We start from the raw sequence: 26807 nt of genomic DNA on the forward strand, positions 1-26807 counted from the left end.
CTCTCCTCTAGATTCCTACCTCTCCGACTCACCCAAAACAAATTCAAACCCCGCTTTTATGGTCCCTTTCTCATTCTCAAAAAAATCAACCCAGTGTCTATGCGTCTTCGCCTACTTCGGACATGGAAGATCCACCCAGTATTCCATGTCTCGCAACTGAAACCTTACCGTCCTGATCTTTTTCATAGGCAGTTGCCCTGTCCCCCTCCTCTGTTGGTTGACAATGTGCCTGAGTACGAAGTGCAGGAAGTCTGTGACTCTCGGTTTTTCCATGGTCACCTCCAATACCTTATTCATTGGAAGGGATACCCTTTGAGTGAGTGTTCCTGGGAGGATGCCTCTTCAGTCCATGCTCCTCTTTTGATCCGCCGCTTTTTTCGGCTCTTCCCTCACAAACCCGGGGCCTCGGGGGGGGCATACTGTTATGCCGCGGCACTCGCCGCGGCGCCCGCCGCGGCCGCGGGCTCAGGTTGCCGCGGTGCGGCACGTTAAATCTGCCGCAGCCAGCGCCCGGGTCGCGATAGACGCCGCGGCGGACGCCCAGGTCGTGGGGGTTGCCGCGGCTCCGGCGAGAGCCATGGAGGCTCCAGAGAGCCGGTCTGGGGGCCGCGGCGCTCGCCGCTTTCCTTTTTTCAAGTTCTGCCATAAAGGCAGACGTGGCAGAGCCTGAAACCCCAAGGGGGTTTCAGGCATGGCCGCACACAGCGCATCATGCGCTTAACATTTATTTTCTTGCATGTCATTTCCTGCCCACCACTTACCGATGTTCCTAGGACAAACCGAACCCTTACACTTGGGGTTCTTTATACTCGCCTTTTTCTCTTCCCAGCATGCTTACCACTTCCTCTCTGCCCAGCATGCATTTTTAAACACACATATCTAATTCATTATTGTTTTCTTTTTCCCAATCCAAGATGGTGGTGTTCTACTTCCTGTTTTCTATTTCCTGTCCAGGGGTATATAAGGGGATTCCAACTGCTTGTCCATTGCGTTGCAACACTTCTTGGTGGTAGTCACGCTCCTATTTGATCTCCTTCTGCGCATCGTGTCTGTTCCTGATCTGCCTTGTTTTCCCTGCCTTCCTGATCTACGGTCCTAATACCCTGGTGTCCTCCTCTTCGTTTCAGGGAGTTCCTGTGCAGGTTTTTTACCCTACTGGGGGTTTTCCTCTGGGACTCCTTCTGGGGGGCACAGACTGTAGTGGTTCACTCATACCAAACAGCACCGTGGCTACCGGAAGGGGTCGCCCCTACCTCGGCCAGAGCAGAACCCGTCGGAACAAGGACCGTTCCCCTACACCTCTCAGCTGCGACGGTAAGACCATTGAAAACCGCGACACATCAGCACTAGAATTTACTGTCGTCTTGGTAACTAGATGCCCTAAAACCTTCAACATGGGGAGTTGGGGCGTTAAGAGGGAATTAAAGGATGGGACAGACCCAGACACATTGATAAGCACATACACAATGGTGGCCCGTATTTTATGGCTCAAATCATTTTATTGATTTATTTTTTTCAGAGTATATAAACCCACCTACACCCGGAGGCCGGTTAGGAAATAACCAGTAATAACCATCAAACCCTTCCTCTCTACAATCCCCTTCCCCCAGTCCTGTTTAGTAGCGTGTCATGAACACCTTTTATACTCCATCCCTCTCCACTGTTGCTTCTAAGATTTTCTGTCAGACCTTTTGCCTGAGTCACTGCCCAGGTCCCCATAATTTACTGCACTCTATTTTTAATTAATGTGTATTATCTTTATGTATCGTTGTGTATCTAGGATATGATAGATTATTAAATACCTGTGCTAGGAACACAATGCAGGGAGCACAGGTCGCATCATACTGTACCTCCCTTTGTTCACCTGTTGTGGGGAGTTTATCCAAACCCAGAAGCTCCCATATCTTGTAGAACAAGGTGATGTGCTCTAGTACTGTCTCAGGGCTGTGCTAGTCAGTGTAGCATTAGTAATAAGTGTTGCCTCCACCCCCTAGGAGAATGTAGTGGGTGTGTTTACTTATTCAGAAGATCCACAGTCATGTATGCTGGGAATTGTGGGATCTCTGTCTCAAACGGAATTCTGAACGTGTGTCAGTCAGTACATCTTGTCAGTAACGTTTTAACTGGGGCAGTGCCATAGAAAGTGCGGTAGGTTACTAGTCCCTCCACACCCCGTTCAGCATTCCGTCAAAATCTTTCTTTAACTGTTCAAAGGAACAGAGACCACCTGATTTAGAAATCCCCGATTTTTTTACAGCCTGCCCTCAGTCATGCATCAAAGGCATCTCGTATTGTAGCACAAGAAAATACTGGGCTGCCAGTGATAGTTGTTAGTGGGAAAGGAAAGGTAGCAAGCCCCTTTGTGATTGCTACTGCGTCCCAAGCGGACCAAGGTGGCCCTGCTGATTGGGGATGAGTACAAGCCCCACAGGTGACATTTCCATGGCAACCACACTGCTTTCCATATGTGTTTCCCGGCTAATGTCTGATCTTTGCAACACCAGTGCCTTTTAGACTCCTTCCTATTCACCTGATCTGCAGCACTTGATAATAGTTTACTAGTTCAGGGCTACAAGGCACCCCCATCTGACATTAGGCAATTGAATTTCTTCGTGATTCAGGGTTTCTTGCTTTTTCAAGTGAAGTTTTCAATTAAGCTCTATAATTTACCAACTATTCACTTGTGGGGTTGCAGTGGAAGGGTCTGCATCACACACAATATCATCGGGAGGAAGGTCATTTTTGACTGCTGCTAATCTCCCAGGAATAGTCTGCTCATTTGCCAAGATTTTAGATGTCTGAGAGTCGTGGGCAGCAAATTCATATAGTTCGGTGCTGCTGTGCTATTAAGTGAGGATATTATTTTGACACCCAGATATTGGTATTGTATGTGGCCCTCAGTCCCTTTCAACACTCAGCTCCACAAGCACATTGAGGACAACAACATCCTGGACATCTCCCAATCACGTTTAGGGAGCAACCACAGCAAGGAGTCCACCCTTTTCGCCACCACAGATGATATCCTCTCACTTCTCGACCATGACCACACAGCAGCCCCTCATCCTACTGGACTTATAGGCCACCTTTGACACAGTTTCACACCTCACCCTGTGCTCCAGACTCCACGCAGCCGGTGTTCATGGAAAGGCTTTACAATGGATACGTTCCTTCCTGTCTGGCAGAACCAGAGAGTCAGACTCTTACCTTACCTGTCAGATCCTATAGTGATCAGCTGCGGAGTTCCACAGAGCTCCTTCCTGAGCTACACACTCTTCAACATATACATGGCCCTGCTCACATCCATTGTCAAGAACCACAGGCTAAACATAGTCTCCTACGCCGACAACCCCCAGCTTGATCATCTCTCTGACCAAAACCCCACAACTGCCAAGAAGAATTTCCACCACAGGATGGGAGCCATTGCCGCCTGGATGAAGGAGAGCTGCCTCAAGGTAGATTCTGATAAGACCGAGATCCTCATCCTGGGACCGTCCACATCAGCCTGGAATGACTCCTGGAGGTCATCCACCCTCAGCACCCCCTACCCCTACTGAACACACACGCAACCTCAGCTTCATCCTCGACTCATCGCTCACCATGACCTGCCAAGTCAACTCAGTCGCATTCTCCTGTTTTCACACTCTCTAACTCCTTGGAAGATCCACAAATGGATCCCAAAGGACTGCCGCAGAATTGTGACCCATGCCCTGGTTACTAGCAGACTCAACTATGGCAATGCCTTCTACGCTGGTATCACCCAGAAGAACCTGAAGAAATGATTGCACAACCAAAACTCCTCCACCAGACTCATTCTGGACATTCCCCGATGCAAACACATCTCCATTCACCTAGGAGACCTCCATTGGCTTCTTATCGAGAAAAGGATTAACTTTAAACTCCTCGTACAAGCATACAAGGCCCTCCACGACCTAGGACCCGCCTACCTCAACCACTGCATCATCTTCTACTCCCCCATCAGACCTCTCTGCTCTGCTCAACAAGCACTAGCCACCGTACCCCACATACGGAAGACCTGCGCTGGTGGAAGATCCTTTGCCTTCCTTGCGGCAAAGAGTTAGAACACCCTGCCTAGAACACCCTGTCCCGCACCTCTGGCAGTCACCATCACCGCATCAGTTCAGGAAGGACCTTAAAACCTGGCTCTTCAACTGAAGCTCAGAGGACAAACCCCCCCTGAGCACCTTCAGACCCTTACGGGTCAGTAGCTGTGCTTTATAAACATCATTTGATTTGATTTGATTTGGATCAGTACACTTGTCACTTCAGTGAGCTCTGACACACAGCAGGAATCAACCACAAGGGGTCAGTGAGCATGACTAGCATTTCAATGCCATAAAAAGCTACTTTGTGAGTTTGTCAGCCAATTTTCAGCTCTCTGATGCTACTCACACGCTTAGCCATTGGCTCCATATATAGCTCAAAGACAAGCGGAAAAGGTGGCAACCCTGTCTCGTACTCCCCCCACTGCAAAAGGCTCCAATGTCACCCCATTGATTTTCACCCTCTCCTTAGATCTAGTGTAACTGCTCAGCAACCAAGCCTTAAATCTGGGCCTAAGCCTATACTGTCCAACACCCCTGTCATAAATGGCCAGTGTACCCTATCAAAGGCCCTCTTTGTGGCAATAGACACCTGCAAAGCCACAGCTTCATCTGATCCAGGATTAGTCAAATCCTTTCCATATTGTCTCCACATCCCCTCTCTGCTGTGAATCTGATCTGAATCAATTACTCCCTGCATGTGCAGACCCACTCAATCTCCTGGTGATTAACCCAATTAAAATGTTAACATCTATCTCCAGTATTTGGGTAGGCCTGTAGAGGGTGTAATTAGTTGGGAAACATTACTTACAACACGGTCAATGCAATCTTATGCATTGACCACGCTGCCATAACCACGCATATACGTTTACTATGCATGTGTTTACCGTGCATGTGTTTACTACATATATGCGTGGTAACGGCAGAGAAAGCGGTCTAGCTGTCTTGGCTGAACAGTAAGGAGCAAGGAGCAGAGGAGAGAGATAAGTGGGTCTGGGTTGGGGAGGGAGGGAACAGGGTGGGGTCTGGGTAGTTTCTAGGACAGGGTGGAGTAGGTTTTAGGGTTCAGGGCGGGGTTTGGACTAGTTTTTAGGACAGGGCAGGGTAGGTTTTAGGGTTCAGGGCAGGGGGTCAGGTAGTTTTTAGGATAGGGTGGGGTAGGTTTTAGGGTTCAGGATGGGGGGTTTAGGTAGTTTCTTGGACAGTGTGGGGTAGGTTTAGGGTAGAGGGCCTTTTTAGGACAGTGTGGTGTAGGTTTTAGGGTTCAGGGTAGGGACTGGGGGGTCGGGTAGTTTTTAGGACAGGGTGGGGTAGGTTTTAGGGTACAGGGCAGGGGGTTGGGTTGTTTTTAGAACAGGAGGGATAGGTTTTAAGGTTCAGGGCAGGGGTCGCTGTATTTTTTAGGACAGTGTGGGTTAGGTTTTAGGGTTCAGGGCAGGGGTGGGTTCTCAGGGTAGTTTTTAGGACAGGGTGGGATAGGTTTTCAGGTTCAGGATGGGGTGTCGGAGTAGTTTTTAGGGCAGGGTGGGGTAGGTTTTAGGGTTCAGGGCAGGGGTCGCTGTAGTTTTTAGGACAGTGTGGGGTAGGTTTTAGGGTGCAGGGGTGGTGGTCGGCTGGTTTTTAGGACATGGTGGGGTAGGTTTTAGGGTACAGGGGCCGGGGGTTGGGTTTCTTTTAGGAAAGGGCAGGGTAAGTTTTAGGGTTCAGGGCAGGCAGGTCAGGGTAGTTTTTAGGACACGATGGGGTAGGTTTTAGGGTTCAGGGAGGAGCTGAGAGGTCAGGGTAGTTTTTAGGACAGTCTGGGGTAGATTTTAGTGTACAGGGCGGGGTGGTGGGGGTCAGGTAGTTTTTAGGACAGTGTGGAGTAGGTTTTAGGGTTAAGAGTGGGTGTTTGGGGTAGTTTTTAGGATGGTGTGGGGTAGGTTTAGGGTACAGGGCAGGGGTCGGGTGTTTTTTAGGACAGGTTTTAGGGGCTGCGGGATCAGGGTAGTTTTTAGGAAAGTGTGCAGTAGATTTTAGTGCAAGGGGCAGAGCTGTGGGGGTTGCGGTAGTTTTTAGGACAGGGAAGAGTAGGTTTTAGGGTTCAGGGCGAGGGTGGGGTAGTTTTTAGGATAGGACGGGGTAGGTTTTAGGGTTCAGGGCGGGGCAGGGGTTGGAGTATATTTTAGGACAGGGCATGTAGATTTCAGGGTTGAGGGCAGGCTCGAGGGTCATGGTAGTTTTTAGGACAGTGTGGGGTAGGTTTTAGCGTACAGGACAGGGGTGGGGTATCAGGTAGGTTTTAGTACAAGGTGGGGTAGGTTTTAGGGTTCAGGGCGGGGGCTTCAGGGTGAGTTTTAGGACAAGGCAGGGTTACTTTTAGGGCTCAGGGCAGGGGGTGGAAATGGCAGTTTTAAGGGTTTGGGAGGGTTGGAGTATAGTATCAGGTGTAAGGGGACAGAGCGGGGAAGAGTTTACCATACATATTCCTTTACCAACATGCTTTCACAGTGAAATTTGTAGTAAAGGCATGCGTGGTAAAGACATGCTTGGTAAAGACGTGGTCATTGTTGAGACCGCATTGTAAAGGCATCAGTGATATATGCATGCGTTGTTCCATCATACATCCAATTAGTGGGGTTTTTCCCAGGTTTATGAATCACTATTGTTAATGTCTCACTCATAAAACCTGTTCACATCCCAGTATAAGTGAATGAGTTGAAGAAACGGATAAGGAGGGGTATAAGAGCATGGCAGAATGTTTTGTAAAATATTGGTATGAAACCCTCAAACGTGGGACTCTGGCAATGCCAGAGATTACCACTCCTATTGCTATGTCTACGTCTAGTATACCCATCTGATTATAACCCGATTGCAGACCCCGATCTCTGTAGCCTTCTCCCTATTAATATTTACCTTAAGTTTACAGGCTAACAGACTGCCGCCTTTCTTGCCACTTAATAATGCCTCTGCAATGAGTGAAGCAGTGAATATTCAACTTTGTCCACAGCTAGTGCTTTTAAATTGCGCCCTGACTGCTGACATTAGCCGCCATACTAGAGGTGTGACAGTTTGCTCATGCACTGACACAAGCTCCTCTACCTGTGTTTCCAGATCTATCTTTTTCTCCTTTCAGTCCTTGTTTACTCTCTCCCAATGGCTATAATGCTCCTCCTTACAACAGCCTTAAATGTGTCCCATAACAGTGCTATGTTAGTGTCATCTCGGTTGTTTTCTTATATGCAGCGCTGGATGACTCCCAGGATTTCAGCTTTGTTGCAGTCGCTTTTGAGTATATGATTGTTGAGCCTCCATTTGTTGCCAGCTTTATGCATCCTTGGGACATATAGTCTAAGGGACATTGTCACATGTTCTGAAAGGGAAGTGGATTCTGTTTCCACTGAGTCAGCCTCGGCAATGATTTGTGATGTGCACAGGAAGTAATTTCTGCATAGCTCTGCGCTTGAGAAGAATCTGTAGTCTCTGGATACTGGGAGTTTTCCACGCCAAACATCTGTCATGCCAATCTTCTTCAACCAGGACATTCCCTCTTGTGACATGGCCCCCATCTACATTGATTTCTGCACTAAACTATCTGTCGTTGAGAACATGACCATGTTCAGGTTGCCCCCCCATGCTCCCTACCTGGATAGCCCTAACCAGGGAGATTAATGTGCCCACCAGCACATCTCTGACAACCATTTCTTACCCTTTATTGGAGGCATATTTTGTGGCAATAGTAAGTATGTATCCATCAACACCTAGCCAGAACACCAGAGTTCTCTCTCTTATCTCGACGTGTGGATTATACTTCCCCCCCGAAGTAGGCAGAAAAAAATGCTGCTACTCCTTCAGACTTTCCAGGGGATATCGGGTGGAGTCAGCTCCAAACCTGCTTGAGGAGAGAGGCCTCCTGGAGCAGGCAGCTGTCACTTACCTTAGCCTTTAGAATATCAAATAGGGCCAGTCTCTACCCCAAGGCATTGAGTCCCCTAACATTCAAACTCACTATTTTAAGCATCAGTTCAAATTAAAGGAGGCTTGGAGATGAGGGTGGAAACTGAAGCCGCTAACAACTCTGGAGCCCTCTTTTAAACCATAAAGACATGACATGCTTTGTAGATTAGTTGTGGGTTTAGCTTGCATGCAGTAGGGTTCCCAGTCAGTACAAAGGAGAGTGAAAAGTGCTAACATGATTCTACTTCACCTTGATGTACTCTCACTCTACCTGCATAGAAACATAGAACATGTCAGCAGATATGGTCTACCAGGCCTACTGAACCTATATACCATAGCTGGCTTGCTCTTTATACACAAGCTCTACACTGTAACAATCTATGCCCTTGTGGTTTTTGTCTCTAGATTGGTCTCGTACCTTTGGGGATTCCACCGTCACAGGAGAACTCTCCGGTGCTCAGTAGGAAGCAGGTGCCTGCTTTCTTGCTCTTGTCCCTTGTGCTGGAGCGCCGCATGCTGCGTTTTGGCTCATGGGACAGTGGTTGCATCGGGTCTCCACACTCTTCATCAGACAGGACCACGCTGGCATCACCATTCTGTTTGGAATCTATATACCATGAAAGGAAACAGAAAATGTAACCTGGAGTGCTTTATCCAAATACAATGTTATGAACAGAATGCAAATTGACACTTGATGCTATTAAATACTTTAAACAAACAAAACTGCTGAACAGTCTAACCTTGCTGTAATAGCTATTGTATTATTAGCTTGTGAGGGTCACCCTGAAAACAGGCAAAAAGGTACTGCTTGTTCTTAAAAAATCATCTTTATTGTTGCACTTTTTCCGATTTCTCAAAAATCCAAAGCACTTTTCCTTTCTTAGGTCTCAGACAGAGCAACTTTAGCTACTGTTGCCATCATAGTACATATACTTAGGGCCATATTTATACTTTTTGACGCAAAACTGCGCTAACGCAGTTTTGCGCCAAAAAAATTAGCGCCGGCTAACGCCATTCTGAAGCGCCATGCGCGCGCCGTATTTATTGAATGGCGTTAGCCGGCGTTAGCCGACCGGCGCTGCCTGGTGTGCGTGAAAAAAAAACACGTACACCAGGCAGCGCCGGCGTAGGGAAAAATGGCGTTTGGGCGTCCAAAAATGGGGCAAGTCAGGCTGAGGCAAAAAAATCATCTTAACCCGATTTGCGCCATTTTTTTGGGGCGCCCAGATGCCATTAACATGACTCCTGTCTTAGCAAAGACAGGAGTCATGCCCCCTTGCCCAATGGCCATGCCCAGGGGACTTCTGTCCCCTGGGCATGGTCATTGGGCATAGTGGCATGTAGGGGGGCACAAATCAGGCCCCCCTATGCCACAATAAAAAATTTAAAAAAATACTTACCACAACTTATCTTTTCTTCCCTGGGATGGGTCCCTCCATCCTTGGGTGTCCTCCTGGGGTGGGCAAGGGTGGCAGGGGGTGTCCCTGGGGGCTTGGGAGTGCACCTCTGGGCTCATTCTGAGCCCACAGGTCCCTTAACGCCTGCCCTGACCCAGGCGCTAAAATCCGGCGCAAATGCGGGTTTTTTAGTCCCGCCCACTCCCGGGCGTCATTTTTGCCCGGGAGTATAAATACGACGCATATGCATCGCAGTCATTTTTTAAGACGGGAACGCCTACCTTGCATATCATTAACGCAAGGAAGGTGTTCACGCAAAAAAATTACGCTAACTCCATGAACTTTGGCGCTAGACGCGTCTAACGCCAAAGTATAAATATGGAGTTAGTTTTGCGTCGAATTTACGTCGAAAAAAACGACGCAAATTCGGCGCAAACGGAGTATAAATATGCCCCTTAATGTGCTCAGCCAAATGCTCATGATTGAATAGCTTTGCTGTCTGTCTCACTTCTGTGCTCCTGATTATATTGCTATCCTCGTAGTGCTTGTCCTGCCAAGGATCATTTCAGTATCTTAGTACTTGGAAGGGAGGATGTATTCTTCCACTGCTGACAAGAGACCTTGCTTTCAGTGTGGGGGAGGCACTATTTTCTCTCCCTGCTCCCACATCCGTGTCTCTTCCCCCCGGCTCTCTTGAAGCACAGCAAACTCTTCCTCACCCTTGTTTTTTTTACTCGTTTTTTTGTTCACTTTTTGTCACTCGCTGTATAAGCAAGTGGAGGTCGTATGTTTTTCATCACTTGAATACACTTGCAGCCTATGAGTGCGCATGCCAACCCCTGTGCAGGAGGCACATACTAATGGCTTTGTCTCATTTTAACAAATCCCATTCATAGTTGGCTGCTCTGGATGAGTGCACATCCATCACAGTAATCTATGAATGGGATTTAGTCATTGCAAACCCAACATAGCAAGCCATTTCAATTACATCCATTCTAAAATAGAAATTACTTTCTTTGTAAACATTTTGCAAACAAAACGACAAATGTGACACATTGAATTAATCAAGTGGACCAGAGCTGCATGTAAAAGCACCACTAAGTGCCTTACTGTTTGTTGTGTAGAACTGAAATTCAAATTGAGTTGGGGTAAGAACTAGAATGAGGTATCTCTGTTATAGAATTAGTGAATTTTAACCCAGAGACATACCTGGTTGTTGGAAAGTGGGTCTCTAGTTGACAGAGGTATGCACCCTGTCCAATTAGGGACCACAATCCTAGTCATGGTAATCAACCTAAATTATCTTGTGCTCACCCCTGGTAGCTTGGCATAGAACATTCAGGCTTAACTCAAGATGCAATGTGAAAAGTATTTGTGCAACACTCAAGAAGTAACACAGTGAAGACACCACAAAATACTCCAAACTATGTCAGAAAACTAAAGTATATTTTAATGAACAAACCAAGACCAAAACAACAAAAATCCAAAAAGTAGAAGTTGTGATGTGAACTTTTAAAGAATAAATGAAACTGTAGTGCTAAGAGGAAGTAAGCACCAACCTGGGCTATCTGATCATGCTACACCAGGCCAAGTCAAAAGATCAGGCTGACCACGATGGAGCGCAGGCCCGCTACAAGACCCATGCAGGGCCCGTTGAGTAAAAGTACCTTGGTCCTTGAGATGTGTCAGTTACGATCGGTGCAACAATACTGATGCACCGGTTCTGGATTTGCATTAAAAAAAGAAGTGAAGCGATGTGTCAGCGTTGATCTGGAGGATGAAGGCAATGTGTTGATTCTGGGCCATGCCCCAGAGGGGATGATGTGTCATGCAGTCAGCAATATGGTGCTCCGATTCTCACAGCAATGATGCACTGTCGTCAGCAGCAATGCAGTGTCCTTGATCCTCGCAGCAGAGGCAATGCAGAAGCGTAGTGTCAGTGCTGATATGTCGGTTCCGATCGGCACAACAATGTCAATGCTTGCTGCTTTTTAGGAGCAGCCAGAAAAACCCTCTTCCAAGGGCCCAGGACTGGGTTGGCACCAATTGGCAGGGCATGACTCACAATTGGCAGAGTCCACAGATGTGGCAGGATTGTTGGAAGTCTTTTGTAACCCTAAGACTCAGAAATAGAGGAGGCAAACCAGGGAGGGGAACAGCAGGCCACAGGGCAGCTCAGCAAGGCACAAATCCAGCAAGGCAGGGATGTAGCAGAGTAACAGTCCTTTAAGGAGCACAGCAGTCGTTCTTCGTGGTAGAGTCTTCATTGGTCCATAAGTGTACTGAGTAGGTGGTGTCAGGTGTCCACTACTTATACCCAGTTGTGCCTTTAAATTGGGGGAGACTTCATAGAAAAGATTTGAAGTGCACAAGGTCCTGCCCTTCTTGTCTTGACTCCAGTAGTAGGCCTGGCAAGAGGTTTATCTTGCCATGTCAACATGGCAGTGTAAAACTGCACATACAGGTGCTGCAAAGGCAGGCCTGAGACATGAGGGGCTCAGGGGCTACTTAGGTGGGTGGCACTATCAGTGCTGCAGGCCTACTATTAACATGAAATGTACAGGTTCTGGGCACAAGTAGTGCCCTTTACTATGGGCGTAAAAGTAAATTAAATATGCCAATTGGGTATGAGTCAATGTTACCATATTTTAGGGGAGAGAGTACAAGCAATTTAGCACTGGTTTGGGGTGGCCCTTCAGAAAGTGCCATTTTTCCACACTGGTGAAATAAATATATTTTTTAACTCTTGCTATTCAATTTTACAAGTCGTAAATCAGCACAACGTCCACAGTCACAATGCACGACAGAAGTGGAACAGTTTTGGAATAGTTTTCAAGTTCCCTTTGTATACATTTCTTCTGTGGCCTGAGGTCTGCTTTATGATAGGCGCAGGTGGCCCTGTCTTTTATCATCCTTCTACCATCTCTGAGCTATTCCCACTCTTGGAGTATAGATTGTAGTGTGCACTCACCCAACTCGCCTGGCATTTCCCAAATCAAATCCTTGTAGGCGCTCCAGCCCCTCCAAATTTTGATCGATTTATTCGGGGAGCCTCTTGCCTTGCATACTGCGCTTTCCTCTTCAATACATACCATCGTTCCCCTGGTCCACATGTGTAATGTGGAGGCCTCGGTGGACCCCCATGTATTGGTGAGGTCTCACTTCGCTACTATGAATTCCAGTAAGCAGAACAACAACTGACACCTGGGGAGGTCTACATAGCATGGGATTCAGAGTATCATGAATGATGGTGTGCCTCGGGCCAGGGCCCCAGCGGCCACAATGTTCTCCGCAGATATCCTCAACCTGTATCTTCTAATCAGTTGGCACCCAATATTATGTAAAATAACGTCCTCTCAGCATCTTTGCATCTTAGGTATTATGCCAATTGGGCTCTCCCCATTTTAAGTAGTCTACTTTTGTAATAGAAGTATTTCAAGCTGGGTGAGTCCAAGTCGAGCTTTTATGGGCACTTCTCGGGGTGCATCAGGCAGCCTACCAGTCTACATCTTCCATATGTAGTGGATCCTATTTAGTTTTATTGGGAATCAGGAGTTCGCTTAGCCTTCTGGCTTGTGTCCCCGTCACCTAAGGACTTTTAACCTACCTAGCCTGCTGTGTTTTAGCGTAACAGTATTTATTTAATTATTTCTTTCAAGATGACTGCTATGTTTATAGTTAGGAAGATGTTTTGATTTCCCATTATCAGTGCCACTCTGAGAAGGAGTTTCTATCAGCGTCAAATACAAGTGATATACGTAGGTATTCACATCATGTCCCTTTCCCACTTATGTGTGACAGGAACATAATGTACTTTTGGAGGGAATCGCTTATATAATTGCCAACCCAAGCACGCCTTCTTATCTATTGTTTGGGAACATACCTGCGTCAGGGGCCCTCAAGATCTGTATAAATACATCTCACGCAGACAAGGTTATGAGAGGGATTCCTACCAGATGCCTTCAATGCTATCTATGCTATGCCTATTTCACATCTCATGTTGTTGCAAGATAGTGGGGGTCTTTAGATTCACAACTCTTCTTTTTACAATTCTGATTCTTGCATTGTTCTTCATCCTAATCATTGCAGCTGATGCATTTTACAGTAGATTGCAGTCTTGTTAATAAAACCTATTGACATTTTTAATGCATCTCCTTCATTGCCTGTGTGTGACTGAGACTTATTGCTCATGTTAGAAAAGGGTACTCTCTGTTTAACCACGACTCCCCTGAGATGTCGCACTCTTGAGTCCATGCATAAAGGCTGACAGAAATTATATTTTTCTGTTTGGGTTTTTGGTGGGGTACTGCTTGTGAACTGGGAGGGTTGGGCCAACAGTTGCCACTTGTTGTAGCATTGGCCTAGTCACCTTCAAACAAAGGTGCTGGCATCCCTAAAACTGCAGTTTTGCCTAGAGCAAGAGTCCAACTATGACATATATGACCCAGGTCTGTGTCCCATTTTCCCCTCAACCTTTAAAGATTGTCTTGCCTGTATTATTTAAGGTGCAGTAGATGAAGGAGACTGCTTTGTTGAAGAGTGTGTCTAGTAAGACCCTGCCCTCCAGGGGCCTGCTCTCAGGTAAATTCATCCAGTCTATCCATTCTGCATGTCTCAGTTGTATATATTTGCACTGTTGAGAGGGTGCCAGGTCACATTAAGTTTGTAGGGATTCTGTCAGCTTAACAACACCCTTTTGTCTCATATCTCCCAGCATAGTGATCCTTATTATAGCTCTCTGCAAATCTTTTAGTTTCACTATTTCCCTCAAGTGTCCCCATTGTCCCTAGCGGAGTGGCCCCCAACAGTCTACCCCGCCACCCCCACATATCCCACTGCTGCATTCTAGCCACAGGTGCATTTTGGGTGACAATTAGTAGTCTTTATCTGGTAGCTGGACCACCATATACGTAGTGGACATATGTTTTTGGTTCCATGTCCTCCCTAACCCCTCTGGTCACCAGGTCTTTGCTCGGTGTGAAGCCCTAGTCATTTATGACCTGGAGTTGTGTCCTCCAGTAGTAGGCTCGGATGTCTGGGAGTGCCAAGGCCCTATTCACAATGATCTTTGCAAAGTTGGTAGGGCTGTTCTGGCCATTACCCCATCACGGAGCAGCATCCGGAGTGCTTGATCTATTCAGTCGAGGAAGGTTCCAGGGACTGTCGAGGGGGATATTTAATAACTTGGGCAATGTGATCATCTTAAATATTTAGACTCATCCCAGCATCAAAAGATGCAACATTTCTCATCTTTCCATGTATAATTTGAAGTCCCTCAGGACCCCGGTATAAGTTATTTCTCATAAACTCCGTCTGGTCCCCTGTTATCTCGGAGTCCAGATATCTAGAGCCCATCTGTGCGATTTTCAGGCCTTCTGGGATATCCTCCACACCCTCTCAGTTGCCTATTTGATATAAGATTTACTTGTTCCAGTTTATCCGGTATCCCGCGTATTTCTCAAAGTAGAGAAATATGTAAAGTACCAGTCCAACAGGTATAGTAAGATGTCTTTGGTGTAGAGGGCTATTTTCTCAGGTGCTCCTGCTATCTGTGGAAAGTCCATTACATTGGCACTTATTCTGATACAGCACACTTGTGGATTTATGCACAAAGTAAAGAGCCTGGGCGATAGCGGGTGAAGCAAATATTGATGTCACTAATGCAACCTTGACAGGCAAATCAGTTGCTGCATGGCCTGATTTAGTGAGCTCATTTACTTCAATGTCATTAAGTGAAAATACTGAAGCTGATAAAACTGATCAAACTCTTGCTAGATCAGTCTGGATTACTACAGAAAGAGGACAGTGCGTGTATCTAAAATGTTTACTTGAGAAGATTCTTTACAAAAAAGAAAGAAGGATTACTACTCTGGGTGATTTCTAGCAACTTAGATGATATATCACTAGAGCTTGAAGAAAATGAGAAGAGGAAAACATTAATGGTAATTTTAATTAAATCTGCCATATATAAAGCCAAAGTACTAAAATCTATAGCATATAACTTCACAACAGCTAATCTTATGACAGTCCTACAAGGTGAAAATGGAAGCACAGGCAGGCAAGCAGAGGTTCTCTTCACATTTAATTCCATGGAAATGAAGACACAAGTTATGCCAGGTTTTGTATGATGGGTAGAAAGACTACAACAGCTGACATATAAAATTAAGCAATCGAAGTTGAGATGTACAAATGTCATTTGGTACAGAAACTTCAAGGAGCTGGACAAAATTCACTGAAGTTGTTTAACTTGAAACTAAAGTACAGCAGGTCAATTTTATCAGCATGATTTACGTGGAAGAAGAAAATGTAGATGAGTTCTTACATCTACTCAACTTTCCATCTGCTCTCTAGAGTCTTGAGAAATTGAATCTTGTACTGTCAGTTTAATGCCTTATCAGCTTTAAGAGGTTAAGAATTTGATAACTGAAATGCGCCGAGGTCCATGAATAATACTGATGTGGTAAATATTACTTCACACCAAGAGGACTTTATGCATCACCCAGGCTTAGAGAAAAGCAGAGGTACAAGAGTGCAACAGAATCTGGTTTGGGCTATGACCACAAGCCCCAGAGAGACTTGTGGCAGGTGCCGCTGGAGGGCTGTCAGCTCATGCCAGGAGGCACCTTAAAGGCACTTCATGGGTCCCACAGCGCAGGACTCGCATAACACTGGTTCAGGGCAGGACCACAAGCCCCAGAGAGACTCGCTGTAGGTGCCGGTGGAGGACCATCAGCTCACTCCAAGAGGTGCCATAAAGGCACTTCAAGGGTCCTGCAGCCCAGGACATGCCCGGGCGCATGCCCTGGTGAAGACTGGGCCAAGACCGGGCCCCCCTTTGTTGGCCATCGCCTGGAGGAGACTGGGCTTGGCCACCCCCTTTTGTGCCCACCAAACAAGGATGATACGAAATTGTGTCCTTATGGTCTAGAACCAAGCAAACCTATTGCCCTTATCTTCTGTGGAAATGTAAGCTGCCAGGTGCCAGGTGCCAGGCTGGACACATTTCACACCCTTACTCCAATGTCCCTGGATAGCTTTTTGCAACGAGCGGTGAGCGTTATTAGTAAAGAGATAGAACTGGGGTAACGCTGTCTGTCACTCCTCCCCCCATAGCAAATTTTCCTGAGTAGGGTTGTCTCCTGCTTCTGCCTGCTGATCACAACAAAAGGAGGGACCTTGTCCTTGGGTGCAAATATTGCGAGCAACTCCAATCAAGTGGTGGACAAACTGACTCAACAGGGGCATATTGAAACAGTAGTACCCGTGGAGCCTGAAATCCTGGTGATCTCTAACAAACAGGGTGAGCCTATCTCAGGGAAAAGGAAGAGAGTGGAGGCCAAAGGAAGGCCTATACGCTCACACGTGAGCACCGTGCCACCTCCTACAGTGCATGATGCACTAGATAGAGAAACTGGTATAACTGGGACCATTACTGGATAATTGTTTATGCTAAATTTATAGTCACCCTGAATAGCAAACTGGAACCAATTGTAGAACAATTGGCCACAATTAAATCAAATCTATTCAGCTGTATATCATCTGTGCCCCTGGTGATATGTTGGATGGTAAAACCCAAGGCCATGTATCTTGAGTATTATCACTGTGTATGACATCCTTGGAGTCTTCAGCTCTAATTGGGGGGGGGCTGACGGGAGGGCTCCCAATGTGGGGGACGTACCTAGTATTGATTTGGCCAATGTAATGAATGCCCCAGTATGCCCAAATGTGTCTGCTAATATTGCTGGAGGCGATAAGGGAATGCAGCCTAGGACTCTTATGTAAATCAGCTTACAAATGCTATAACTGCAGGTGGGGCTCTTCCAGATTCCTGGACAAATGCAGAAATTATACCTGTTTATAAAAAGGGAGAAGGGAACATTCCAAACAACTATCGACTGGTTAGTTTAATTGACCATCTCCAGAAGATATTTTGTCAGCAATTATTGTGTAGATTAAAGGATCGGATGGGTGAGGCCTCGATCTTTCACCCCTGCAGGTGCGGTTCAGATCAGTCGTGAGTACTTTCAGTCATTGATTCAAGCAGGAGATCACCTATATTTGGCCTTTGTGGACCTAAGGGCATCTTTTGATTTGGTTCCTAGGCGGCTTCTGGGGTCCACATTGGCCAATATGGGTATTGAAAAAAATGTATTGGATATTTTAATAAGACTTCATGGTAACACCACAGCACAGGTTAGATGGGAGACGATCTCGAATGGTAATCTTACACAACGCATCCCAGTACATTGAGGAGTCAGACAGAGATGTGTCCTGGTGCCACCCCTCTTCTCACTGTAAATAAATGATTGTGTTGACATCTTGCGTGTGTCCTTGATTCTCTGATGTTGGCAGGTACTTCAATCCCCGCACTGCCATTTGCTGATGATACTCTTTTGATTTCTCATATGATGATTGACTTCCGAGAACCTTTTAAATATATTTGCTGATTTCTGTGAAGCACATGGCCTAGAGGTCAATACTAAAAAGACCAACATTATGTTTTTTAATCAGCATAGATCATGTAAAGGGAGATTTAGGGCCTGATTACGAGTCTGGGGGTCACAAGACTGAAAAGACTCGTGGTGGCTGTTACCACAGTGGCTGAGGCTGTCCAATCACCACATTACAAGGTTGGTGGGCGGACATGCCAACAGGCCGCCGTCCCTGCCAGGATCCTAGATCCTGACGGAGTGACAGTGGTCGGGCTTGTAACCAGCCACGGCGGTGCTGAAGTCAGCACTGCCTGGCTGAATCCAACCTCTCTTTCTGCCAGCCTTTTCATGGCGGTCTGACAGGCATGAAAAGGGTGATGGAAAGCCAGTACTGGGGGCCACAGTGGGGCTCCTGCACTGCCCATGTATACTACATGGGCAGTGTAGTGGCCTCCCTGCCCAGGACCGTTAGAATGCGCACTGTGTACTTTTCAGACAGTGCGCATTCCGAGAGTGCTGACCTGCCCCCCCCCCATGTAGCGGTGTTCGCCCGGGCTTCGTGTGGAGCCGAGTACAATGCGGCCGCATGTTTTCCATTGGACTGACTGGCGTAAACCTTGGTTTCTGCCAGTCAGCCTTGTGGAAAACTTGTAATGGGTCTGGTGGGGAGACCGCCAGCACCTTGGCGGTCTCCTCAAAGTGGGTCTGGCAGTCGGGTGTTCCGACTACCAGACTCATAATGAGGCCCAAAGTATGAAAGGGGAAATGCTGCAGCAGGTTGATTAATTTAATTGTTTGGGCTCAGGATCGCTAAATTTAGATCTTGGAAGTCCCATATGGAGAAAAGTGGAATGGGGCTGGTACATGCTGCTTCAGCCGTTATTAAGCAGGTTCAGGAGGACTACCCTGAAATCCATTTCTCCTGCGGTAGAGATTTCTAGGGCAAAGGGCTAGGCTGCTGCGCCATATGGGGCAGAAGTGTGGGGATATTCAAATGTTAGTGCCTTAACACTTAGAGAAAATAATTTTAAAAGGTCACTTTTTCCCTCCCCCACAGCAACCCCAATGTTCCATAATGTTCTTACTTAGGGCGTAAATGGGTTGGAGAGTTGGCAGCCCTAAGACCTCTTTTGTACTGAGTTAGGCTATTGTCATCAAAAGAGCGCCACCATTATAGATTGGCTGTAGGGGAGGTGTTGAGCTCAAGTACAGCACGTACCTTTCCTTGGTTTAGATTTGTTAAGTGTCATCTTGTTAACCTGGACTTAGGGGAGTATTGGACATGCCCCAAAGCAATAGGTTCAGATGCCAGAGGCTGGATTATTACAGCCTTTTGGCAGCAAAATGTTTTTGAGTGCCATCGGAAGGCTACGTTTAGTGGAGGATTTCTTAGATTGAAAAGCCACTTCTGGGGAAAGAGTCCTATATAGACGCTATTTATCCTCCAGTAGCTCTTACGCTGTTTGTCAAATTTAGGTTGGAGAATCTTTTAGTTAATTAATTTGTGTGTAAATGGAAGACTATGCCATCAATATCATCTTTGTTTCAGTACTGTGGGCATGCCAGTGAGAACATAGAGCATATTATGCTTTTTTTCCCCAAGATACTAAATGTCACGCCGATCCTGGATTAAACCCCTATGTATAAACATCGGTATGAGATTATACCAAGAGGCCTAAAGGATCCTGCATTAGGACTTGGCAAGCCTATTGTTTGGGGGGGTCTGTCATTTTTCATATGCTGGTTGGCTAATCAGGAAAAAGAATGGGTTGAAGCTGTAAAGTGAGATAGTAGTGTGTTGTTAGCTGATTTTAATATATTCTTTTTATAATATTGATGATGATTTAATTTTTCTTCCTTTAATTTGATGTTGTTTTATTATTACTATTTACTAAGGTTTATTGATTGTATAGGTAACTCTGGAATAATATGTTTTAGTGTATGAATTGTGATGATGTTTTTAAGTGCTTTATGGGCAATGCCCGAAATAAACTCATAAATTACTAAATAATGGTAGCTGAAACATTTAGCATTGAGGTCACTAAAATGTTTATTTATACAGGAAGCAGGAGAAACAGTTTCAGTTATAGTAATTATCAGTTTGAAGACACTCAGAGACGTTTCTGGAGAGTGGACATAGCTATACACTCATAACTACCTCAAAAGATGATGGGCAACTTTCAAAATGCATTCCAAGATCAATTCTACAATTTCTGGTACCCTGAAAGGATGTGGATCCTTAATACCAAAGGTAGAATATAAATGGCACTAAATATCAAATCCATATTATTTACTATCGTTTTTAGTCATTTTCAATGTTAATTTTTTTTCAATTTTGTTTCCTTTTTTTAGCAACTGTATTTAGTTGCTTGTTATGGTTTTGAGGTTTGTTTTTTAAAATATTTCATTAAGAATGTTTATGATTTTTTAAAACTGTATATTTTTAAAGTGTATAAATTAAAAGTTTTGCCTTATATGTGTTCTGGATAGTACTCTAAATTAATTCTGTAAGTATTTTTCACAAAATTAATAAAGTAATTTTGATGATATGTATCATTTATAATGTATTTTATAAAATGTTTGAATTCTTTAAAATCATATTAATGTTTTTAGTATCTTTTGGCTCGGTAGTGTATTATTATATGGCTACTTATATAATCTATTTTAAATCTTTATTTTTTGTTTATTGTAATTTTACAAATGTTTTGAATACTTTAAAGTTATTTCTACAATATTGGTTGTTTTTTTATTTTGGAAATATTAAACTTTTTAATTTTTATATCACATTAGAAACAATATATATATATTTTAAATGTTACTTTTTTATCTATTAGTATACATTTATATTTTAGAAATGTTATGTTTGTATTTGTAATAACTGTAAATAGTTAGTCTATTTATATTTGGATTCATCTTTTTTAGTTACTTAATATTGGTTTGGATATTTCTTAACGGTTATTTTAATTTTTTTAATGTTATTTTTAAATATATTTTGTAATTTATATTTTATATCCTGTTTTTTGCTTTTTGTCTACTGTTCATTTGTTTGGAGTGGGAGTAGTAAATCTGACTCCTCCAAAGTCTAACATGTTCCCTACTGTAGCTTACATTGGAGTGGAAATAGTACATCTGACCTCTCTCAAGTACAATTCTTTCCAACTATAGCTTAGGTTGGAGATTGAAGAGTAAATCCAACCCCTCCAGAGTCAAGCTTTTTCCTACTGGTGAATAATATGGAGTGGAAGTAATAGATCTGATAGATCTAAAACTTCCCTTAGTGTTGCTTATGTTGAAGTGGGAACAGTAAATCTGCCCTTCCTTCAAAGTCTAACACTTTCCTTACTGTTGCTTAGGCTGGAATGGGTAGATTAACTCTGACCCCTCCAAAGTCCAACAATCTCCCAAATGTTTCTTAGATTGGAGTGAGCATATTAAATCTGACTTCTTCAAAGACCAACATTTTCTCTTCTTTTGCTTAGGTTGGAGTGGGAATAGTAAGTCCGACCACTCCAAAGCCCAACACTTTCCCCAGTGTTGTTACGTTTGGATTGTGACTAGTATTACTGGCCCCTCTTCAGCCCCTCTTCAGCTCAATGCTTCCAAAAGGATTGCTTAGGTGTGAGTAGGTATAGTAAATTTAATCCCTCCAGAACCCAATGTGTTACTTAATGTTGCTTTGGTTGGAGTGGGAGTAGTTAATTTGATTCCTCCAAAGCCCTGCATGTTCCTTACGTTTCCTTAAGTTGGAATGGGAATATTAAATGTGAACCCCCTAGACCTCAACATCTTTCCCAATGTTGCTTAGTTTGTAGTTGTAATAGTAAATCTCCTCTCCCCCTTTACAAGTATTTTCCCCAAACATTAGTTAGAAGGGAGTTAGTGTAATGCATATAATTCCTTAAAATAATGTTTATTTTTTGTAAATGCTTTTATCATCTTGTTAAATTGTTATGTATGACAATTTGTTTCATGTTTAGTTTTGTTTTCGTTTTTGTTTTACAGTTAGATATCCTTGTTTTGTCATTATGTCATTAATGCTTTGGTAAGATATTTTGTGAAAACATATGTGTTTGTTTCTTTTTTCCTTACGTTACCTGTATATGTATGCCATTACACTGATAATACCACAAAACCACCACAAATGATGATGGGCAACTACCAATACGCATTCCAAAACCAATTCTTCAACGCCTATCTCCAACAATTCCTGCACTGGGTCTGCAGGCATATTTAAGGAAGGAGGAGGGTTGCATTGGATTTTGCTTTATATTGAACATCACAACCAAGAACGGTGTCAGTTGAATAATTCCGGCTGCTGGTCATGGGGATGCCTGAATGAGACTTTACAGCAGTAGGCATAGTGGCACAGAATACCTTCCTCAAGCTACAGTATGTATGATAAAACTATGTTTCCATGGAAACAGGCATTGATATTTCTCTAGTCAGAGAAATAAAAAAAAGCATTTCATCTTACCTCAACAGCCGAATCCTACTGAGCTAGATTTTAAAGGTCAACCTTTGTCAGAACATGAAAAAAAGACATTTGCAGCTACGCTTGACAGAGAGCTGGATGTAGGTTAAACTAACAGTGTATATATCAGATTAGTAAAATTCCATTCTAAGAAGAGTCACCCTGTTTAGCATTAGCCAATATATAAAATGCATTGAAGTATGTGGAAGGAGATTTGTTCATGGCTGGGATTTTAACAAAATGAGGTAATTCAAAAGCCTTTTCAGTTGTGATGAAAGAAACAAAGGGGCTGATTACGAGCTTGGCGGAGGGGATTACTCCGTCCTAAATGTGACGGATATCCCGTTCGCCATGTCACAGGTTCCATAGGATATAATGGAACTTGTAATATGGCGGACAGAATTTCGGTCACAGAGTAATCCCCTCCGCCAAAGTCGCAATCAGGCCCAAAATGTGCATAAATTACTATTCATTGAACAGCAAAAGTGTTACAGGCCAGAGGACAACTCGCAGGATGATGCATTTGGTTGTCTAGCAGATTTGGTTGTCTAGCTGATCTGTACGTTGTAAGGGGATATTAAGAAATACCCATGAGTCCACGTTATAATTGGGGAACTCTTTTTCTCATTTGTCTTGGATCTCATGAGCTAAATCATGAATCACAAGGATTGTCTTAATTTCAGATATGGATGAAGGAGACACAAATCTTCTTAAAGAGCTGGTGTATTTTGATGGTTGCACAGTGCTTGGCAGAACTCTGTGGAATCATAACACCATATTACTGAAAGTTCTAAACAGGCTACAAGTGCAACTAGACAAACATAGAGCTTTCCAAAGTAGTCTGCGGTAAATTGGCCACAACATCAAAAGCATGAGCTATTGGGCTTTCTAGATTATGGGTAGTAAAAGATTAGTCAAGACTAAATACCTTTAAGACAATACAAAACTTTTTTAAAGCTGTAGCTGCATATTTATTCCAGGAATCACAAACATAGGCAGACCATTGATTGTCTTACACCAACTAAAGGGCACCTGACTACGAGAAAGAAGCTTAATGGTGGGAGAAAAAGCCTGCAACACCTCATTACCAAGTGAGTGGCACTTCTTTGATCAGTTGGATCTGTGCAGTGCCAAAACCTCCTCAATAAGCATATGAAAATGTAAACATGAGACTCAGTATGGATACATAGGTACCCATTAATGTAAAATTTCAAACATGTAGATGCAAGGCTGAAATTATAAAGTGCAGTATGGTACCAAGCTAATGGATAGTAAGAAAGGCAAGCTAATTTTAGAAGCAACAGTACATATTTTTCAGAGAAAAATAACCCTGCACACAAATTGGAGTCATTAGCACTCCAGTTGGCCATCACAAAATGTATCATCAATATCTTACGGAACAAACTTCACTGTCTGCACTCATAACATCCAATTAACCTGCTTGCTAATGAAAGGCAAACTATATGCAATATCGCATTGATAGCTGCAAGGGTAGTCCTTTTTACAGTTTCTAAGGACAATGAAGAGCAGGATAAGCTAACATGAATGCTAATTCACTATCCATGTGGATTGATTAGTCGACCTCTGCTGAGAAGCTGTACACTGAAATATTCAAATCTAAAAATCTAAATTGCAGGCAGTGTGTTATAATGTCATCAGAAATGTAAACTCTTATTAGAGAGGTGGACTGTCCAGGTGCAGCATCTAAAGTATCCCCAGAAATGCATTGCAGTACCACTAAACTGGAAAAAACTATGCCAAGATGAATTGCAAAATGCACAATTGAACAACCCAACTTTATCTAAAGTACTAATAGCAAGAAAGAATGGGAATCTGTCTTGCTCGACAAGATCTTCAGGTAGCTCCCAGCAGACACCAGAAGGAATGTCACAGAGGCCCTCATCACCAGCAGACTGTGCTATGGAAACACGCTCTACATAGGAATCAGCACCCCTCATGTAGAGACTCCAGACAATACAGAACTCGGTGGCAAGACTCATACTCGACCTCCCCAAAAGGACCCACATCACACCCCATCTCAGAAAACAACACTGGCTCCTGATTCAGAAGTGATCCCAGTTCAATATGTTGATGCACACCTATAAGGCCCTGCACAACGAAGGACCAGCATACATCAACAAATGCCTGACCTTCCACCAACCAACCAGACACCTCTGATCAGCTTCCCTTTCCGTCGCAGTCACCCCAAGGATCCACCACGCCAGCAGCGGAGGATGCTCCTTCTGGCACCTGGCAGCCAAGGCTTGAAACAAACTCCCCCTGCACCTCAGGACCCCATCGTCTCTCCAGCAATTCAGAAGAGAACCTAGATGTTTGAATGATTATTCCTCCATGCAGCAGCAACAACTTTAGCACCTCGAGACCCTCATAGGTGATTTGCCGTGATCTATAAATGTTTGATTGATTGACAAAACGAGGTGTAACACTCCTAAAATATGAATGAACATGGGATACTGGAGTAAACTACTTGTAAAAGGAGTACTGTGGAAGGGGCGTGGCCTGACCGCCGGGCAAGATGGCCGTCACTACGTGAGGCTCTGCCTGGCCCGGGGCCGTTTATCCGTCCATTATCCCATCCGACGGTGCTGGCGGGTGCGAGCCTAGCGCGCTCTGCTAGGAGGAGCCCCTGGGCTGCTTTTGGCGGCTCGGGAGCGGCGGAGCGACCGGAGCGGCCGTGAAGAGATGTGGACGGGCCTGCTGGCGGCCGTGCCCGCGCGTGCAGGGCGCGGAGCGGGCGGGCAGACGTGGAGGCCCGTGGCTGCTTCTGGAGGTGTGTGGCCGGGCGCGGAGCTGCGCAGGGTGCAGAGCGGGCGGGCGGACATAGTGGCCCGTGGCCGCTCCCGGAGGAGTGTGGCCGGGTGCGGGGCTGCGCCTGGGGGCTACTCGGCGACGCGGTCGTGTCGCGGCCCTGCAACACGCTTGGTTACGGTGGCGCTGCCGCGGAGGAGGCACTGCTGGGCCCCGTGGCTCTCCTGGGGCCTGGCAGCTTAAACGGGCGAGGAGGAGGCCCGAATGGAGACAAGCTGTTGAGGTGAAGCCGCTCAGGGGGCCTTTGAGGTTCGTAGTTGCTCTCCCTTGGCTTCTGGGAGGAACTGCCCGGAATATTCAGGCGGGCTCCCCGGGCCGCTAATTTGAGGATACGAAGTAATGCCCGGTTGAGGGCGGTGAAGGCTGTGATCGAGGTGGCCCGAGGAGGGTGAACGAGTGGCGACTATCTGGCTGGGCAGTGTGGGCCGAGCGGGCCTGAGCAGACTGGCTGACGTTCTGGGGCCCCACTATTTGATGACCTCTGCTGATGGTGTGGGGGACTACGGTGAGTTTTGTGCTTACTGGAGGAGTCCCTGGATTTCGGGCTTCCCTTTGATTGTTTCTAATTGCCTGGGCCTGGTCGGAGGTGTTGGTGCAGAGTGGAAAGATGGGCAAGGCTGATCAGCGCCAGACCAAACTTACCTTTGAGGGGGGGTAAAAGAAGAACGCTGCTGCCAGCTCCCAACCCTGTGAGGAGCCGAACGGAGAGGATAGCTCTGAGGTATCGGTGAAGTCCATGTTCTTGGACCTTAAGGCCAGCTTGGCTGGCATTGACGCCAAACTGCACCATGTAACTGAACAACTTGATCGCATTAAGGCACATGTAGACGATCACGACTCCAGGTTTGAAGTCCTGGAGTCACGCGCATCTGAGATAGAGGACGCACGCCAGGGTGACAGGGATCAGATTGCACGAATGGAGCGAATTCTTGAAGTCATACGTAACAAGAACGAGGACTTGGAATCAAGATCCCGCCGCAATAACATTCGCATTGTGGGGCTGCCGGAGGCGACCGATATGGTTGAATGGAAGACTTTATATAGCAGATGTTATCTGATCTGTTTGCTCGTGAGCTTTATCGGATGTTAGTGGTTGAGAGAGCTCACAGATCTTTGGGGCCTCGCCCCCCGCCCGGGAGCCCCCCCACGCCCAATCATTGCACGTCTACTGAACTACCGTGATCGTGACACTGTACTCCGTCTGGCAAGGGAGAGACGTCCGTTGCTTTATAAGAACTCCGAAATAAATTTCTTCCCAGACTACACTCTTGGTGTGCAGTCCCAGAGACGTGCTTTTCTGCCGGTTAAGCGACTGTTGTCTCAAGCGGGAGTAAGCTTTACCCTGCTATATCCTGCTAAGCTGAGGGTGCGTCATGAGGGTAAGATGCTCTACTTTACGGATCTGAAACAAGTGACCAAATTTGCTCGCAGCTGCCTAAGAGGCGGGAGACCGCGGAGCGCCGGGGCCGTGGCGATGACGACGTTGCCTTGAGTGACAATGACTAATACGCTCCGATCGACCTGATACTCATTGTTGGAACTGCTTGGGTGCGCTGGCTTGCTCCTTGCCTGGTCCCGTCTGCTTAGTGACTTGTAGTTGGCCCATGGGCCCCTCTCTATCGGTGTCAGCTGGGCGGGGAGGTATGAGGCCGGTCACAGCCCCTGGGATGAGTCCTGTCAT

The 26807-nt window shown here is 45.5% G+C and overlaps 1 protein-coding gene across 2 annotated transcripts in view; it reads right to left on the reverse strand.

The window, feature by feature from the left end:
- Window positions 1-26807, reverse strand: part of KCNC4 (potassium voltage-gated channel subfamily C member 4) — a 453824-nt gene that overhangs the window by 141933 nt on the left and 285084 nt on the right. For both annotated transcript variants that reach the window (XM_069238336.1, XM_069238335.1), the window contains exon 4: window positions 8416-8604. In XM_069238336.1, the coding sequence (XP_069094437.1) occupies window positions 8416-8604 (189 nt within the window). The remainder of the gene's footprint in view (window positions 1-8415; window positions 8605-26807) is intronic.

This window comes from Pleurodeles waltl, chromosome 6 (assembly GCF_031143425.1).
Source record: "Pleurodeles waltl isolate 20211129_DDA chromosome 6, aPleWal1.hap1.20221129, whole genome shotgun sequence".
NCBI classification, from domain to species: domain Eukaryota; kingdom Metazoa; phylum Chordata; class Amphibia; order Caudata; family Salamandridae; genus Pleurodeles; species Pleurodeles waltl.